General features: G+C 41.5%; 1 protein-coding gene across 1 annotated transcript in view; it reads left to right on the top strand.

Annotated features, from left to right (window-relative positions):
- The window catches only part of syne1a (spectrin repeat containing, nuclear envelope 1a), a gene marked incomplete at its 5' end in the record, with an annotated part of 103,554 nt that extends 88,951 nt beyond the window's left edge, over positions 1 to 14,603 (top strand). Inside the window, 20 exons of the mRNA XM_083898728.1 lie at positions 49 to 204; positions 679 to 837; positions 982 to 1,148; positions 3,370 to 3,532; positions 4,121 to 4,308; positions 4,424 to 4,574; positions 5,129 to 5,311; positions 5,414 to 5,551; positions 5,822 to 6,013; positions 6,841 to 7,165; positions 7,822 to 7,890; positions 8,281 to 8,414; positions 8,563 to 8,689; positions 8,773 to 8,984; positions 9,407 to 9,613; positions 9,939 to 10,067; positions 10,440 to 10,703; positions 10,796 to 10,885; positions 11,444 to 11,502; positions 13,157 to 14,603. Of these exons, the coding sequence (XP_083754854.1) occupies positions 49 to 204; positions 679 to 837; positions 982 to 1,148; positions 3,370 to 3,532; positions 4,121 to 4,308; positions 4,424 to 4,574; positions 5,129 to 5,311; positions 5,414 to 5,551; positions 5,822 to 6,013; positions 6,841 to 7,165; positions 7,822 to 7,890; positions 8,281 to 8,414; positions 8,563 to 8,689; positions 8,773 to 8,984; positions 9,407 to 9,613; positions 9,939 to 10,067; positions 10,440 to 10,703; positions 10,796 to 10,885; positions 11,444 to 11,502; positions 13,157 to 13,442 (3,399 nt within the window). The 3' untranslated portion in view covers positions 13,443 to 14,603. The remainder of the gene's footprint in view (positions 1 to 48; positions 205 to 678; positions 838 to 981; positions 1,149 to 3,369; positions 3,533 to 4,120; positions 4,309 to 4,423; positions 4,575 to 5,128; positions 5,312 to 5,413; positions 5,552 to 5,821; positions 6,014 to 6,840; positions 7,166 to 7,821; positions 7,891 to 8,280; positions 8,415 to 8,562; positions 8,690 to 8,772; positions 8,985 to 9,406; positions 9,614 to 9,938; positions 10,068 to 10,439; positions 10,704 to 10,795; positions 10,886 to 11,443; positions 11,503 to 13,156) is intronic.
- Between the last annotated feature and the right edge of the window lie 2,592 nt (positions 14,604 to 17,195).

The raw sequence follows: 17,195 nt of genomic DNA, 5'->3' as shown, positions 1-17,195 counted from the left end.
TGACTTTAGCTTTACATCTAAAGGCTCCGTCATGTCATGTCTAAGCAGGAGATTGAGAGCAGTGTGGAGGGATGGACTGATGACCTCACTTCCTTGTTCCTGCTGAGGGACTCCTTGGAGGGTGTGGTTAGTGCAGATGACATCACTGTCCTACAGGAACGCCTCCAGCTTCTACAACGCCAGTGGGAAGAGGTCTGCCACCAGGTAAATACACACAGTATATATTCTGATGGTTCTGATGTTTAAAAAAATGCTCAAATGTGTCATTGGCACTTTTAACTCTTACTTGTAGTGGTCACTTATGCGACATCAGAGATATATCCATGGCTACACTTAATGCATCACAGGACCAACAGAACTGAAGCATTAGTGTAGCATATTTTATATCTTTATTACCCGCTAGGTCAGCAACAAAGATATTTTGGTGCACAGTCGCTTTTTGCTTTTTGGCTTATTGTTAATCCTGTCGAGCACTCTGTGTTTATTAAAATTAGATGTGGGTGCCTTTAAGGACTTCCACTTACTATATATATAACTAAATTGCCAAGTTTCCTTACTTTATCTTTTTCATTCATTTTCTGTTTTGCCATCACTCCTCTGTATTCCATTGCTACGTTTTCTCTCACATTCTTATTGTTTCTCTCTCCCTGTCCCTGTCCTCCACTGTGTCCTCTGTAGCTTTCCCTGCGCAAGCAGCAAGTGAGCGAGAAGTTGAACGAGTGGGCCGTGTTCAATGAGAAGAACAAGGAGTTGTGCGAATGGCTCACACAGATGGAGAGCAAGGTCTCTCAGAATGGAGACGTCAGCATTGAAGAGATGATCGAGAAACTGCGCAAGGTGATTCCGGCTCAAACTAAAAAATGACCTACAAATTATCTTGCAGTCAATTTTTTAATTCCAGTCACATTTTGAACACACACTGGCGCTGTACACCACACTGACGGCTCCCCATGTTAACCTGCTCTGTGTTTCTCCCCCCAGGACTACCAGGAGGAGATAAGCGTTGCTCAGGAAAGCAAGCACCAGGTGCAGGTTATGGGTGAACGCCTGGCCAGGGCCAGCCAAGACAGCAAGGCAGCCGATATTCAACACAAACTCAGCAAAGTCAGCGAGCGCTGGCAACACCTGCTGGACCTCATTGCTGCCAGGTGGGTGCACATAAATCTCATGCACAGGTGGTGAGTGTCGTTTGACATTATAGATTGTGTTGTCTCTGTGAATGAGGAAATGTCCTGAAATGACAGGCTGGTATTTACCTGCTTTTCACCTGAAAGTGAAAGCTATTTCTCAATTTGTTTACACTTGACCCTAAACCTCCCTCTTTGTATTACTCCTTTTAGTGGAGAAGAGATTATATTAGTGGAGGAATGCTTTGGTCTGGCTTTGTTTCCGTGGTAACCCTCCCGCGCTGTAGGACATGATGGGGAATTCTTTTTCCCACAATGCTGCTGAGGCATTTCCTGAGCTCCTCACTGTCAGTGGGGTTTCCACTAAGTGGAGCTGCAAACCAAGCAAACAAGTCACATTCCTCATCATCTGTTCTCTTCGTGCCTTTTGGTACTTGGCTACTTTTCTATGGCAAAATGCAATCTGTGTTTATTTGAAGGGAATAGAGTATATTAAAGAACACCAGTATACTACAATGTAACTATGCTAGAGTTAGCTGCTAATTTAAGTCCATACTCCCTTGGCAGGTGACAGACAGCACATACAATTTGTCAGTTATAGTTATCACTGGAAATTAAAAACTCCATCTGTATGTTGTTGTAAATTTAAACAACCTTTGGCTGTGACTACCTCTGCTTCCACCACCCCCAGCTGTCCTCTGGTTATTGCCCTCTGGGTCTGTCCTGGACATGGGAGGAATGAGAGGACTGAGTGTGAGCTCATACAGACAGCTGCACTCTCTTTGTTCCTTGTATCCATGTCTGTGGATAACAGGAAAAACAACAGGGACGGAGACTCTGCAGCTGTCGTGGAGATCAGAAATCCTTACATATTATTATTAATTAGCAATTTTTTCGAGCTTTTTCTTGTTGGGGGTGGAAATTCTTTAAAAATAAATACAATTTCTGCTCGCTGTGCAGTAAGACATGTATTTATGTATGGAGCCAGCAGTCTGTGCTGCTGTTCTCACTCCCTCTGTGTGTATTTGGTGTCTGGTATGCCAACACAGCTCCCAGCTCTGTGGCACATGCCTGTGACTGTAAGTCTGTTTTTAGAAACAGCAGCACTTGTCACTCTTAGGCACACACACACACACACACACATGCCTGTTTGCAGTTCTCTTTTCGAACCATGGCGAGCAACAGTTGATAAGTCACAGTTGTGCCACCCAAGCACTACCTGCTGACCCTCCCCCTGCTGCACAGACAGAGTTTACAAAAAGCCCTGTGTGGAGCTCGCAGATGTAAAGAGAAGAGTGTTTGGAGTCTACACCGCAACGCTTTCTGACACTACTGTTGTCGGTGGGAATTTTGCACCCTCATGGTTTTGGATTTAGGGACGGATACTATGGCAGGCTGCCCGAGTGAGGAGTATCTGCCAGACTGCGATTGCGATGTCAACAGGTTATTTATTTATTTTTTTTTAAGAGCATACAGCTTTATAAAGGTGTACAGCCTTTACAACACCAGAATAGTCTCATGCAGTTGTTGCTTTAGCCTGTGTTCCCAGCTCAGGGTGGAGTACATTAAGTTACTGGCAGGTCTGTTAATGTCAGTGTGAATAAAGCATTTAAAATGAGGGGTTCAGTTCATTCACTTTGTTAAATAATGTCCAAAGCACTGCACTTTCTTGAATGTACTATGTTGTGTTGCATTGTGACATGTGGAAGTGAGACCGGTCATACCGGAGTTGGAGGTGATAAATCTTTCCTTTGACCGGTGCAGTCAGTTTTAGTGTATTCTAACTAGGTGGAGTAAACCTGACTCAACGACTTAACTTAAGTTTGTTTACATAATAAAGAATAGCTACTGCCTTCATTCTTGTCATGTGACAGATGATGCATGACTTATCAGGGCGAGGCGTTGAATGTTAAGTGTGGAAGAGCTAGACGTTGTTTAATTTTAAACTTGATTCACATATTATAGATTGCAGTTGTCAGAGTTTGGAAATGTGTGGCATTTGCAGATCCAAAATGGCCCCCAGTTGTTGTGTAGGGGTCAAATAAGGTTTTATCACTTCCCAACAAAAATATTTGTCCAGCTCTGAAATTGTTTACATGGTGTTTATGTCATTTGCAACTCTATCCTGAAAATGTTAAATGAATGATCCTATGCATTTCAACCACTCTTCATGCTTTTACCGACTGTCTTCATTGGTGTAATTTTGCTTCATATGTTGGCTCTGGCTTTGTCTCACTAACAGGGTCAAGAAGTTGAGGGAGACTCTGGTCGCAGTGCAGCAGTTAGATAAAAACATGAGCACCTTACGTTCCTGGCTGTCTCACATCGAGACAGAGCTGTCGAGACCCATCGTCTACGACACCTGCAACGACCAGGAGATTCAGAGGAAACTCAACCAGCAGCAGGTAAAAACAACCACACACCCATGAGCTGTGCATGTGAATATCAGAAAAAAATAGATATTCTGTTGTTTACAAGCTTGAATAACTATATAACGGTGAACATGCAAACTCCATGTTCTCCCCAACATGCAAACTCCACACAGAAAGGATTGAACTGAGACGCATACTAGCAACCTTCTTGCTGAAAGGCAACAGTGCTAGCCATGTGTTCCACCGTGTGGCCCCCTGTCAATTACAGATATTAAAATGAATACTAAGAGCATAACAATATGACTCAGACAGAGATGGTGGAAAATGAGTGCCGGCTTAAGCTCTTGAGGAAATCATAGCATGACTCATGCCTCCATCTCTGTTGTTAGTTGAAAACAAGCCCACAGTAAGTGTCAGCGAACTTCATGCTGCTCTAAATCTGGACACTGGGAACCCACTGACCTCTTTCTCTCCAGAACACAAACACGTTAGTTTCCCCAGGTCGACTCTGTTCTCACTGCATATTGTTGGGAAGTAACAAAACCCACACTCCCTTTTTGCAACTGAGGAGAGGGTTTTAATGTACAATAATGTTACAGCGAGAACTCACTTGATTTACAGGAGCTGCAGAGGGACATAGAGAAACACAGCACAGGTGTGGCGTCCGTGTTGAACCTGTGTGAAGTCCTGCTCCACGACTGCGACGCCTGCTCCACAGAGACGGAGTGCGACTCCATCCAGCAGGCCACCAGAGGGCTGGACAGACGCTGGAGGAACATCTGTGCCATGTCCATGGAGAGGAGGCTCAAGTCAGTGCTTGTTGGATAAACGCTTATATACTGTATTCCTATGCATGAACTGGTGATACAAGTAGTATAGTGGCAGTTTAAACAGTATAGTAACATGAGTGTATATTCTTTGCAGGATTGAGGAAACGTGGAGGTTGTGGCAGAAGTTTCTGGATGATTACTCCAGGTTTGAGGACTGGCTGAAGACCTCAGAGAGAACAGCAGCGCTGCCAAACTCCTCTGGAGTTCTTTATACCGTGGCAAAAGAAGAGCTCAAGAAGTTTGAGGTGGGTTTTGGTTTTTTTTCACTTTTATGATCGGAATGTGATAGAAAGTTACGCACACAAACGTTTGTGAGTGCACAAAAAAGGAAGGTTTTAAGTCGTCCAGGTTGAGACAAATTCAGCTTAAGTACAAGTCCAGTTGCCTACAGCAACATTCTCAAGTGAACGTGATTTGAAGTTAAAAAAGAGCTCCAGTCTGACCTTTTTGTTTCTCCTTTCCGATGTGAGTTGCATCGTTACACAGTGAAAGTCTCTGCAGGGTAGAGGATACAGAGAAAGGAAGAAGTGTCATGTTACTGAAACTCGTCTGCACTGGTCTGCTCAGCTGCCACAGTCCGTCAGTGTGCACGTGCACATTCCTGCTGGCTCACTGTCTGGGCCTGGACCACTGCCATCTGCCCTGCTTATGCCACATTACAAACCTCAACATTACATTTCTCAGTGTACAGCAGGATTCTAACATAAAGCTGATTTTTGTGATGTAATATTGCATTTATAGCGTATTTTAAAGAGAGACTTATTGACTTATTCCTAGCTTTAATGCGTTTTGGTTGCAGGCCTTCCAGCGGCAGGTGCAGGAGTGTCTGACGCAGCTGGAGCTCATTAACAAACAGTATCGACGCCTGGCTCGTGAGAACCGCACCGACTCCTCCTGTCGTCTCAGAGAAATGGTTCATAACGGAAACAAGCGATGGGATAACCTGCAGAGAAGAGTAGCTGCCATCCTACGCAGACTAAGGGTAATACCATGATCCTCTAGTAAAGTAATTATATCCTATAAATTAGATAATGTAAAAGTAAACTGAGTATTTTTTTGTCTTTATGCCTTTCTGATCACGCAGCACTTTATCAGCCAGAGGGAGGAGTTCGAGACGGCACGAGACAGCATCCTGGTGTGGCTGACGGAGATGGACCTCCAGCTCACTAATATCGAGCACTTCTCCGAGTGTGACGTACAGGCCAAGATAAAACAGCTCAAGGTGAGATGTTGCTCCATGTTTTAATACTGTGAAGGTTTTGGAGGACGCAACAAGCCACGTGATGCATATCACAGTCCACACTGTGTTCTAGTTTAAAATGGAACTGAAATCTATGTTATCTGCTTTATTGTAAGGTGTGACTAAACGTATCTGCAGTTTATCAAAACAGAACTTTTTTCTCCTCGAGATATGATATGGAAAAACATTCCATTGTTAGATGAAGATCTCCTTTGCTCTAAACCTATGCTGTGCTGCATGTGTGTGTTCCAGGCGTTCCAGCAGGAGATCTACCTGAACACGGGGAAAATCGAGCTGGTGTTCAGACAGGGCGAGGCTCTGATCGAGAAGAGTGAACCTCTGGACGCAGCTGTCATCGAGGAGGAGCTGGAGGAGCTGCAGAGATACTGTCAGGAGGTGTTTGGACGAGTCGACCGATACTACAAGAAACTCACACGGCTGCCTGTGAGTGCAGATACACAGACGACTTCATCATGTAGCATGAAGAAAACCTGAAAAATTTCAGTGAAGTCATGTGGAGAGAGAGATGGGTCATGATTATCAAATAATTTGATATTTGTTTTGTTTTTTAAATGTCGATTAGCATGCGCGACTATTACATTGACAGAAAAGGAAGTTTACCTTCTTTTCATAGAAACCAATGTATTGTATTCAGCATCAGATCAGATGGATCTGATGGAGGCAGATCTCAGAGGTGGGACTTAGAGAGAATATACTTCTACTTAATATGTTTTCTATGGAGAAAACAATTGAAGTAAGAACTAGAACTTTTTCTAAATCACTGAACACAGTTTTTAAGATCATTTGAGGGCAAGACATGAGTCATGCAGAATTTAATGTGGTTTATGTATCAACATATGGCATATTTATAGTTTGACAGTGATGTTGTCGCAGGTCAGCAGCTCCACATATGTGAGCACTCTGTTTTCACAGTGCAGCGCAGAGCAGCGTTACCTCAGCCTCATTATTCCACTAATTAGACAGCGCTTTCGAATTATGTTTTGCATGGATTGTCCATCCCTGATATACATTACTAAATGTTATCTACAGCTGTCGTCCTTCACTTACTCTGACATAGTGAAAACATGTGTCATAGTTTCACACTGACAGATGGCCAGGAGCAAAATGCAAACTGTATACAGTATGTCACATTGACATGTTAACAGTCAGTGCACTACATATGCTCACCTCCCAACCTGCATTCTCACACTTAATGAAATTTGAGAATGTCTACAGTGTATGATCTTCCATGTTCTGTGTACTCTTTGCAGCTGGTTGACGACGAGCTGGACGGATCAGACCGAGAACTCGACATGGACGAAAGCGCCGACCTCTCTGAGCTTCAGTGGGGCGACTCTTCTTCACCGCGATCGTCCAGTCGCCAGGCCACAGCTACGACTGCCCTCATCCGCGCCGACCGCTCGGGACGAGACACTCCAGCCAGCGTGGACTCCATCCCGTTAGAGTGGGACCACGACTACGACTTGAGCAGAGGTTTGGAGAGTCCTGGAGGACGAGGTCATGGAGAAAGAGGAGGGCAAGAGGAGGAAGAGGAGGAGGATGAGTATCTGAGGACAGATGCCACAGTACTATCAGGTTGGTTTGATTTTACAAAATGTGTTAAAGATAGTGGACTTAACGTGTATAATATGCTGATTTGTTGTGCATGGAAACAAGACGTTTTTCCATTGCTGATTCTCAAAAAATAAATATATATTTTAGGTAATTTTGCATGAAGGAACGATATATTTTTTTGGCAGGATTGTGACAGTGTTGCATTGTGCACACGCTAAATTTCATTTCATTTGTCTTTAATTCAGTGCACAGGTCAGATTTCTCTACAGCAGAATGTACATCTCATCATAGACGATTAAGAAAGTTTCCTGTAACAAATGAGTAATGGAAATATATTTACTCACATTTAAAACTGAGCTGTTAATTCAACTTAATTTAGAACAGATGAGATGAAATAAATATAATTTATTTGATCATTTGAAGATATTTTGGTCAAATAGAATTAGTTTCAGTTGTGAGGAAGTAATAAGAAAACAGGGAATCTTTTGAAATGCATTTGAATAAGGACAATCTACAGCCAATTGTTCTACTCCTCAAACATATAAGAAATATAAACAAAAAAAAGATAGGATGAGTTTCCACAAATCCAGATCTGGCATTAGGACATAAATGCAAATGCGTCACCAAATCTTTTAGTCACATTATAGCCAATACATGTTGTATGTTTCTATTCCCAGATGTAGTTATCCCAGAGAGTCCAGAGGCCTATATAAAACTGACCGAGAACACACTGAAATCGTCCTCTGGTAGGCAGCTCCAGTGGAGCATGAATTAAAGGAGCATGCCACAAATAAAACAAACCTTTTTTTAACACGAGTCTGTTACCACCCATCATCAAAGCTGCATGACCCATCATCAAAATAAAACTTTGCGCTTCTCTTTGCAAAGATGACACCATTGCATGCTCACTAAATATACTACCTTCAACCTTTGCATTTTTATTTTTTGCATTTAACAGCTAATATGATTTGTCCAGTGGGTTAAATCCTTTTTTTCCCCTCCTTTCCCCATTTGACATTTTCTTGCATTACAGATTAATGCATGCCATTGCAGCACCAGTCCACACTCGCTGCATGCTAATGAAACCTTAACCCTCTTAGTTCCTCCTGACCTTGTTGTGACCTTGCTGTTTGTAGGTGAGCCAGATCAGCTGGAGGCCAGTCTGAGGCAGCTGGATCAGGCTCTGGACGCTGGGCGATATCACCTCCAGCAGAGAGAGGCCAACGCCAACCGCTCCAGCCCTGAAATTGACTCCACGTACATGGGCTATGTGAGTCCTATATTTTTGCTGCCTTTAATTCAAGGACATACTGAAAGACTGTCATATTTGATGAGACATTGTTAAGATTTAAAGGTACATTGTGTACTGAAGCTAAGTGTAGAAAGCATCATCTAGAAATGCTTGTGTTGTATTCCAGATGCGTCTGATGGGAGAGTGTCGAGGCAGCATAGACGCTGTGAAGAGAACCGAAGAAGAACTCACTGAAGACGAGGATGACATGCCGGGCCTCAACAAGCCCACCAGCACAGACACTCAGAGTGCTGGTCAGTTATAAATACACAGATGGCCTCTTCGTGTAAATCCAGAATGAGCTGACGTGTTAACTCGATCTGTTTTTTGCCTCCAGGTGTGATTGAGCGCTGGGAGCTGATCCAGGCTCAGTCACTCAGCGAGAAACACAGACACAAACAGTACCTGCAGCAGTGGCAGCAGCTGATCTCAGATGTGCAGACAATGAGGACCTGGCTGGGTCAGTCTGAGGCGGAACTGAGGCAGCTGCGAGGGCTCCAGCTCAGCACTGACATACACACCATCCAGCAGAGAATCAAGACGCTCAAGGTTAGTGCGCGACACGTGCATTTGATAAGTTTTTTCCCACTACTCAGTTCTGAATTTGAGTTAAGTTCTATTTGCTTTTACTATCTCTGTGATCATTTATCTTTGCCAAATATGAATCTTGCAACCACCAGTGCTGCAGTTTCAGTGGGTTCTGCTTCACAGTCATTTGCCCTTGAACTGACCCTCACATATTCAAATACAAGTCCAGCTGTTGCTGCCTGTACATGGCATTCTATAAATATAAAGCATCTAACAAATCCTTATCCCTTGCTGCACTATATCTGTTGGCAGTTGAGCTATTCTCAGCCTTTCCTCTCTAGTAGCACCATGAAGTCATGTTTCACTTGTCTTTGTCAACAGTCTCTCTCTGTATACACGGTCTAATTCATTCCTCACACTCTCACTCTGTGTCTCGCTCTCAGGAGCTGCAGAGGGGGATGGACGCCCACAAATCAGAGGTGCTGTCCATCAACCTGAGCAGCGCAGACTTCCTCCAAACAGAGTCCGACTCTGAGGAAGCCTGGGAGCTGAGGGACGCGCTGAAAGAGATGAACTCGCGCTGGGATCAGCTCGGTAACTCGCTGGAGGACTGGAGGGAGGAGCTGCAGAGGGCGCTGATGCAGTGCCAGGTATAAAAAGATGCAACAAAAACTTACTTTTGTGCATGAAATAAATAGTAGTTGTGTCATAGATTTTTTTTATTTTTTATTTTTTATATTAGTACTGTGGACTCATGTATTTTTTCTGTAATGGGATCTTTTAGTTTACACTTTTAATTTTACTTGTTTTACTACTAGGATAATAGAGATTCTTTCTATAAACATTATATGTGTTTCCTGTGTGAAACCAGCATTAAAATTGAATAGACTTAACACCATGATTAAATGATGATTAAACCATCCACAAACAAAAGGAATAAAGAGGCTAAATGAGTTATACCATGCGTACTTTCAGGAGTTCCATGAGATGAGTCACGGTCTGCTGCTGTGGCTGGAGAACATCGACCGCAGGAGGAACGAGGTGGTGCCAGTCCCTCCCAGAGTGGATCGTGACACGTTACGATCCCATCACAAGACTCTCACGGTACTTTTCTCCACCTCTGGCTTTTATGTACATCATGCTGCTGTATTTGAAGTTTCAGCCTTTATATCACACTCACTATGAAAAACCTAAAACCTCTTTCATGCCCAAAGCTGACTTTAAAGTCCATAGAGTTTGGAGAGGAGTCAAATTTGTTTAGATGGTCATCAAAAAGATCATTTTGTTCCTCAAGTTCTAATTTGAGAGTGCTTTTTAAGAAATTTAAGGACCCTGGGATGTGGATCTGGGATGTGGACACTACCTCTCATGCAGAGATGCATCCAAACTCCCTCAAAAATAGGATATTTTTTCTTTGATTAGATTCAGTGATAATCAAACACACACACATTAACGGCCCCTCCCTCTTCCCCGCAGCAAATTAAGCGCGAGCTGCTGGACTCGCAGCAGAAGGTGTCGTCCCTTCAGGAGCTCTCGTCTCACCTGCTGGTCAACACGAGACCTCAGACTCTGCTGCTGCAGTCACAAACCCCGGAGCAGATCCAGCCGCTCGGCAGCGAGTGTCTGGAGGCTCAGGAAAAGGTGCATGTGATCTGGAACAGGCTGAGGCTGCTCCTGAGGGAGGTCAACTCAGACCTGGAGGGTCTGGAGAGGAGACTGGAGGCTGTGGACGTACAGCAGGTCAGAGAGGCGTGGATTTATTATGTAGAAATAACAAAATCTTTCTCTCTATTAGTAGATATTGACTTGGTTGTTTTTGATGAATTTTTCAGGATTGTTTGCCGTCGCCTGCTGTCAAATCAGAAGTCTGTGGCTCGGCTGCTCCCGTGACAGACGCGAACGTCCAAAGCCGCAAACGACTGGTAATGTTTTACCTCATGTTCTCCAGCAGGGGGAGTCATCACTGTCACCCAAACATTCTCCGCTCTCCTACCCCTTTATTTATTTATTTATTTAACTCGTTTTCCCTTTGCAACAGCTCTGCTAACATGTAAATGAAAAGGTTTATTTTTGCCTGAGATGTTTTTTGCTGCTCCCCCACACCATGTTGATATGCTAAAGTTTTTACAAGAAAACCTGGCTTTTCTGTTCAGTAGTGGATAGATATTGATATTGTATTTGAGAAGAAAAAAAAGGTTTTATTATTAATAACGATATTTGATTCATGTTAGGTTTTTTTTAACATGACTTTTCAGGATTTAAGTCTTGAGAAGCCAGATTTCTTGGGTCTAAAAATAAAAATCAATCACTGTCATTGATTATGTTGCTGCTCCTTTGTTTGTTGATGATTCTTTCTTAAGCAAAGTTATGGCTCTATTTATGTTTTTTTTCCTGTCATCTGAGCCTTGGTCTTGATTTGCCCTTGACTGAAACATTCTTTTTCTTTCTTTTACCCCCTCCCTGCTCATTATGTGGTACAGCCCCGAGGCAAAAGTAGTCAGGCCCACCCAGGACACGCTGAGAGCGGCCCCCGCCACAGGTACCTCTCTCCTGGACTCTAGACACACGGGATGTTGATGGAACCAAAGCTACAGCCAAATGGAAGCTTGATTGATTTACAAATTTTGCTAATTTGAAAACGATAATTACAAAATGAATTTGATGACAATCAGTCATGTTTTCCTCATTAGATTTGAATCGATTAATAGCTTCAGGCTTTAACCATGTGTTCCATGATCCTCCCTGACTCTAGAGGCCATGTTACCACCTCTGAACCGAGTGGGGAATCGCCTTCATCAGGCTGCTCCCTTTCTCTTTTAAATGTTTGATTTCGCTGCTCCTCTTTGCTTCTCTTCACACTTCACAAACATACATTTTGCTTCTCCTTTCTCAGAGTGACTCTGTAGAACTCTCCTTGCCCACTAGATGGCATTATCTGAATCCCAGTAACCCTAACCCTCCCTACCTCCTCCTCAGTCAGTCTGGTTTTCCTTGAGCTCTGTTTTTCTTTCTCGTGTTTCCCTCCTGTTTCATTCTTTTCATAGTTGTAGAGGCAGGATACGATGCTTACGCTCCTGCGGCTTTTTCCTTCTACCTTAACTCCCACTTTCTTTCCTTTGTTTCCTTTCCAGACTCCTAAACTCACTCCCTTCTCTGACTGTATCATTCCATTAATGCCAACAATAACACACGCAGGCCCAAATACTCGGCTGCTGCTAAACTAGTCTCGCCGTGAGTGTTTGTCGCGTGTGAATTTGCTGTGGACAATTCAAATCTAACAGAGCAGGAGAGTTTGTCTGGCCTTAAAACCTTAGGCTTCACGGCAGCTCTTTTTTTTGTTAGAGAATGAATGAAATATGCTGCAGAGCGAGCGACTGGAGGCGCGCCGGTGCGTCTGACCTTCCTCCAGCCTTAAGAGTGAGGATGAGCCGCCGTTAAGAACATGCTGTTCCTCTCCTCCAGTCTTGGCTCGAGTGGAGTCAGTCTCCAGGGAGGGAGGCATGTTGCGTTTCTTCTGCTTCTGTTTGGAATGAGACGTGGCATTGAACTCTCACACACTCGGCTCGAAAATCCACAGCGTTCCCCCCCCACCTCCCCCCCACTCGCTCTCAGTGAGACTCTTACAAAAGCTCATCATTTAAACTTTTCTTGTAGTGTGTGCTGTGCCTGTTTTGTGTGTTTGTGCAGGTCCACTGTGTGTGTTCAACGTCTGCTCTCTTCTCCCCCCGTTAATGTTGTTAAAGTGTTCAATCTCTTGCCTTTTTTTTTTTGGGACATGAGTGACAAAGTATTTGCAAACAACTCGATATATTTAAATCATCAGAGGCGTTTCCTTTGACATTTCCATTGAAAAATGTCCATCTCAACTCTCTTAAAGGTCCAGTGTGTAAAATTGTGGTGAACGTATTTTAATTTGGTAGGAAATCAACAAAATAAATGTTGCTAAATTTTACACACTGTACCTTTAAACTCAGGTTGATGTTTCCAGGATAATTCATGTAACTGTATATACAATATCTCCAAAAACAATGACACAATTGTGATTTTGTGTTTGAGCATTTTTCTGAAACAGAAATGCAAACAAAAAAAAAAGGATTTTTTTTTAATAACAAAGCACTGGTTTGCAAATACTAAGAGCTCAGGTCTGTTCTGGTCCCCGTCCAACTCACACTCACGTCTTCGTCTTCCTGCAGCCGGAGCAGATCACCAGGCGCCGCTGGTTGCGTTTCCTCCCGTTCTGACTTCCCGGATGGCGACGTCTCCTCTTCGACCTCGTCCTCCTCCACCTCTAAGGGCCCGTCCTTCCTGCTGCGCGTCCTCAGAGCCGCGCTTCCCGTCCACCTGCTCCTCCTGCTCCTCATCGGTCTCGCCTGCCTGGTGCCCATGACCGAGGAGGACTACAGCTGCCACCACGCCAATAACTTCGCTCGCTCCTTCCATCCAATGCTGCGTTACACCAACGGACCTCCGCCCATTTGAGGAGCACATGAATCTCCGTAAACCTACTGCTTTGCCAATGACTCAGCTGACTCCTGTGAATGTTTCTTTCTTCACTCCGTGCCCTAAAGCGACAAACTCTTTCTCCCCTACTGGGGAGCCACATCCATCATGAAGTGTGTCAGAGAAGGTATGAAGACCCTCCCTCATGAACGTTGCACATCCATTCTCCTTAAATCACCTCAACCCTTTAAATCGCCAACTCCTCAGAGTAAATGGACATTTCCATGGAGTCTCCTCCCTCTCCTCACCCAAATATTTCATGTCGTTTTAACTTAAAATGTAAATGTATATATTATTTTTCAAGGTTTACAAAGAAACATGTGAACTCAATTAAAAAAAAAAGAAAAAAAAAGCACTATTTATATAATCTTATATGTTGGGAGCCAAAGTCGACCATGCTTTTTTGTCCATGATATCCAGTGCTGCTACTATTTATTTAGTGTTAAATCAGTTGATAGATTGTTAGTATTGATGAAGATGAAGCTCCACCGCCGTGGGACGTTCACCTGGTAAACTGTAGACTAGAATCAGCTTGAATCATCGTCCAGGAGAAGAAAACACATTTGAAGAACACGTTAAAACAAAATGACTGAAACAGGACGGATAAAACTGATCTTTTGTTCTTTTTTTTGATTGACACAAATGGAAAAAAACAGTGTTAATCTGAACCTCGAGCACTGACACGAGCACCGTCTATGGTACTGCACTGAAGCCGTCCAGCCAACATGGCCGACTTCTTTCCCCAAGAGCCAAGGCTTGTGTTCCTGTTTTTAATTTCAGTATTTAATCAACTGGAGTCGATATGAAAAAACAATATGAGCTCTTTTGTTAGAAAAAAAACAACTTGATTTGTAAATTATTGTTGAAATGCCTTTAAATCCGGGGCAGTTATTTTTTTATCTTCATGTTTGAGCATGCACTTGAAAGTCCTCTGCTTTTGAGAAAGCCAATCAATCACTGGTAGTGTTTTTAGAACATGGCTGTGACATTACATGAATAGTGTGCTTTGTAATAACTGCGCTTATTATTCTGCAGTGGCTCGACCTCGGGGCCACTGTGTTGTCGAACCAGAATCTGTAAAAAAAAAAAAAAAATGAAATATGAAAACGGTTATTTATGTATGTACAGTTTGCTAATGCCAACTCCATTGAGAATATTCTCTTTGCAAATAATAAAACATGAAATACTCACTTCTGTGTTGAGGCTTTTATTTTATGCACAGTGAACAAATGACAATCGCATCAGATTTGACTGGATTTACACTGAACGACACTGAAGTTATCAAATCTAATGTTCTCATTATGGATTTCTTATTAAAAAAAACTAGTAAGAAATAGTGAAAAAAGAAATGGTTCCATTTTGGACGACATAATATAGTATGACGTTTTTGTCACATTTTTGGCGAAGTATGATGCTTTTGTCAAATTTTGGGCAAAAAATTTTTTTTTCAAAAAAATTGTCCAATTTTGGACGACATAGTATAGTATGACATTTTGGTCCAATTTTGGACCAAAACTTTTTTTTCACATAAATTGTCAGATTTTGGATGAAATGGTGTAGTATGACATAGAAGTCGATGACATAGTATAGTATGATGCTTTGGTCACATTTTGGGCTAAAAAAAATGTTTTCAAATAAACTGTCCAATTTTGGACGACATAGTATAGTATGACGTTTTGGTCAAATTTTGGACCAAAATTCTTTTTTCAAAAAAATGGTCAGATTTTGGAATAAATAGTGTAGTATGACATTGAGGTCGATGACATAGTATAGTATGACGCTTTGGTCACATTTTGGGATAAAAAAGATTTTTAATTTTTTTTTTCCAATTTTTGGACGACATAGTATAGTATGAAGTTTTTGTCCAATTTTGGACCAAATTTTTTTTTCAAAAAAATGGTATGATTTTGGACGAAACAGTGTAGTTCGACATTGAGGTCGATGACATAGAAGAGTATAGTATGAGACTTTGGACACATTTTGGGCTAAAAAAATTTTTTTTTTAAATTGTCCAATTTTGGACGACATAGTATAGTATGATGTTTTTTTCCAATTTTGGACCAATTTCTTTTTTTCAAAAAAATGGTCAGATTTTGGACCAAACAGTGTAGTATGACATTGAGGTCGATGACATAGTATAGTATGATGCTTTGGTCACATTTTGGGCTAAAAAAATTGTTTTCAAAAAGATGGTCCAATTTTTGGACGACATAGTATAGTATGACGTTTTTGTCCAATTTTGGACCAATTTCTTTTTTTCAAAAAAATTGTCAGATTTTGGACGAAACGGTGTAGTATGACATTGAGGTCGATGACATAGTATAGTATGACGCTTTGGTCACATTTTGGGCAAAAAAATAATGTTTTAAATTTTTTTTCAAATTTTGGACGACATAGTATAGTATGACGTTTTGTCCAATTTTGGACCAATTTCTTTTTTTCAAAAAAACGGTCAGATTTTGGACGAAACAGTGTAGTATGACATTGAGGTCGATGACATAGTATAGTATGACGCTTTGGTCACATTTTGGGCTAAATAAAATGTTTTCAAAAGATGTATCCAATTTTGGACGACATAGTATAGTATGACGCTTTGGTCACATTTTGGGCTAAATAAAATGTTTTCAAAAAATGTATCCAATTTTGGACGACATAGTATAGTATGACGTTTTTGTCCGATTTTGGACCAATTTCTTTTTTTCAAAAAAATGGTCAGATTTTGGACGAAACAGTGTAGTATGACATTGAGGTCGATGACATAATATAGTATGACGCTTTGGTCACATTTTGGGCTAAAAAAATGTTTTCAAAAAAATTGTCCAATTTTGGACGACATAGTATAGTATGACGTTTTTGTCCAATTGTGGACCAAATTAAAAAAAAAAAAAAAGGTCAGATTTTGGACGAAACAGTGTAGTATGACATTGAGGTCGATGACATAGTATAGTATGACGCTTTGGACACATTTTGGGCAAAACATTTTTTTTTTTTTTTAATTGTCCAATTTTGGACGAGATAGTATAGTATGAAGTTTTTGTCCAATTTTGGACCAATTTCTTTTTTTCAAAAAAATGGTCAGATTTTGGACCAAACAGTGTAGTATGACATTGAGGTCGATGACATAGTATAGTATGACGCTTTGGTCACATTTTGGGCTAAATAAAATGTTTTCAAAAAATGTATCCAATTTTGGACGACATAGTATAGTATGACGTTTTTGTCCAATTTTGGACCAATTTCTTTTTTTCAAAAAAATGGTCAGATTTTGGACGAAACAGTGTAGTATGACATTGAGGTCGATGACATAGTATAGTATGACGCTTTGGTCACATTTTGGGCTAAATAAAATGTTTTCAAAAAATGTATCCAATTTTGGACGACATAGTATAGTATGATGTTTTTGTCCAATTTTGGACCAATTTCTTTTTTTCAAAAAAATGGTCAGATTTTGGACGAAACAGTGTAGTATGACATCGAGGTCGATGACATAGTATAGTATGACGCTTTGGTCACATTTTGGGCTAAAAAAATTGTTTTCAAGAAGATGGTCCAATTTTTGGACGACATAGTATAGTATGACGTTTTTGTCCAATTTTGGACCAATTTCTTTTTTTCAAAAAAATGGTCAGATTTTGGACGAAACAGTGTAGTATGACATTGAGGTCGATGACATAGTATAGTATGACGCTTTGGACACATTTTGGGCTAAATAAAATGTTTTCAAAAAATGTA

Source organism: Microchirus variegatus (genome assembly GCF_963457635.1).
Source record: "Microchirus variegatus genome assembly, chromosome: 12".
In the NCBI taxonomy this organism is placed as follows: Eukaryota; Metazoa; Chordata; class Actinopteri; order Pleuronectiformes; family Soleidae; genus Microchirus; species Microchirus variegatus.
The sequence above is the reverse complement of the archived record's forward strand: the minus strand, read 5'-3'. Positions and strand labels throughout refer to the sequence as shown.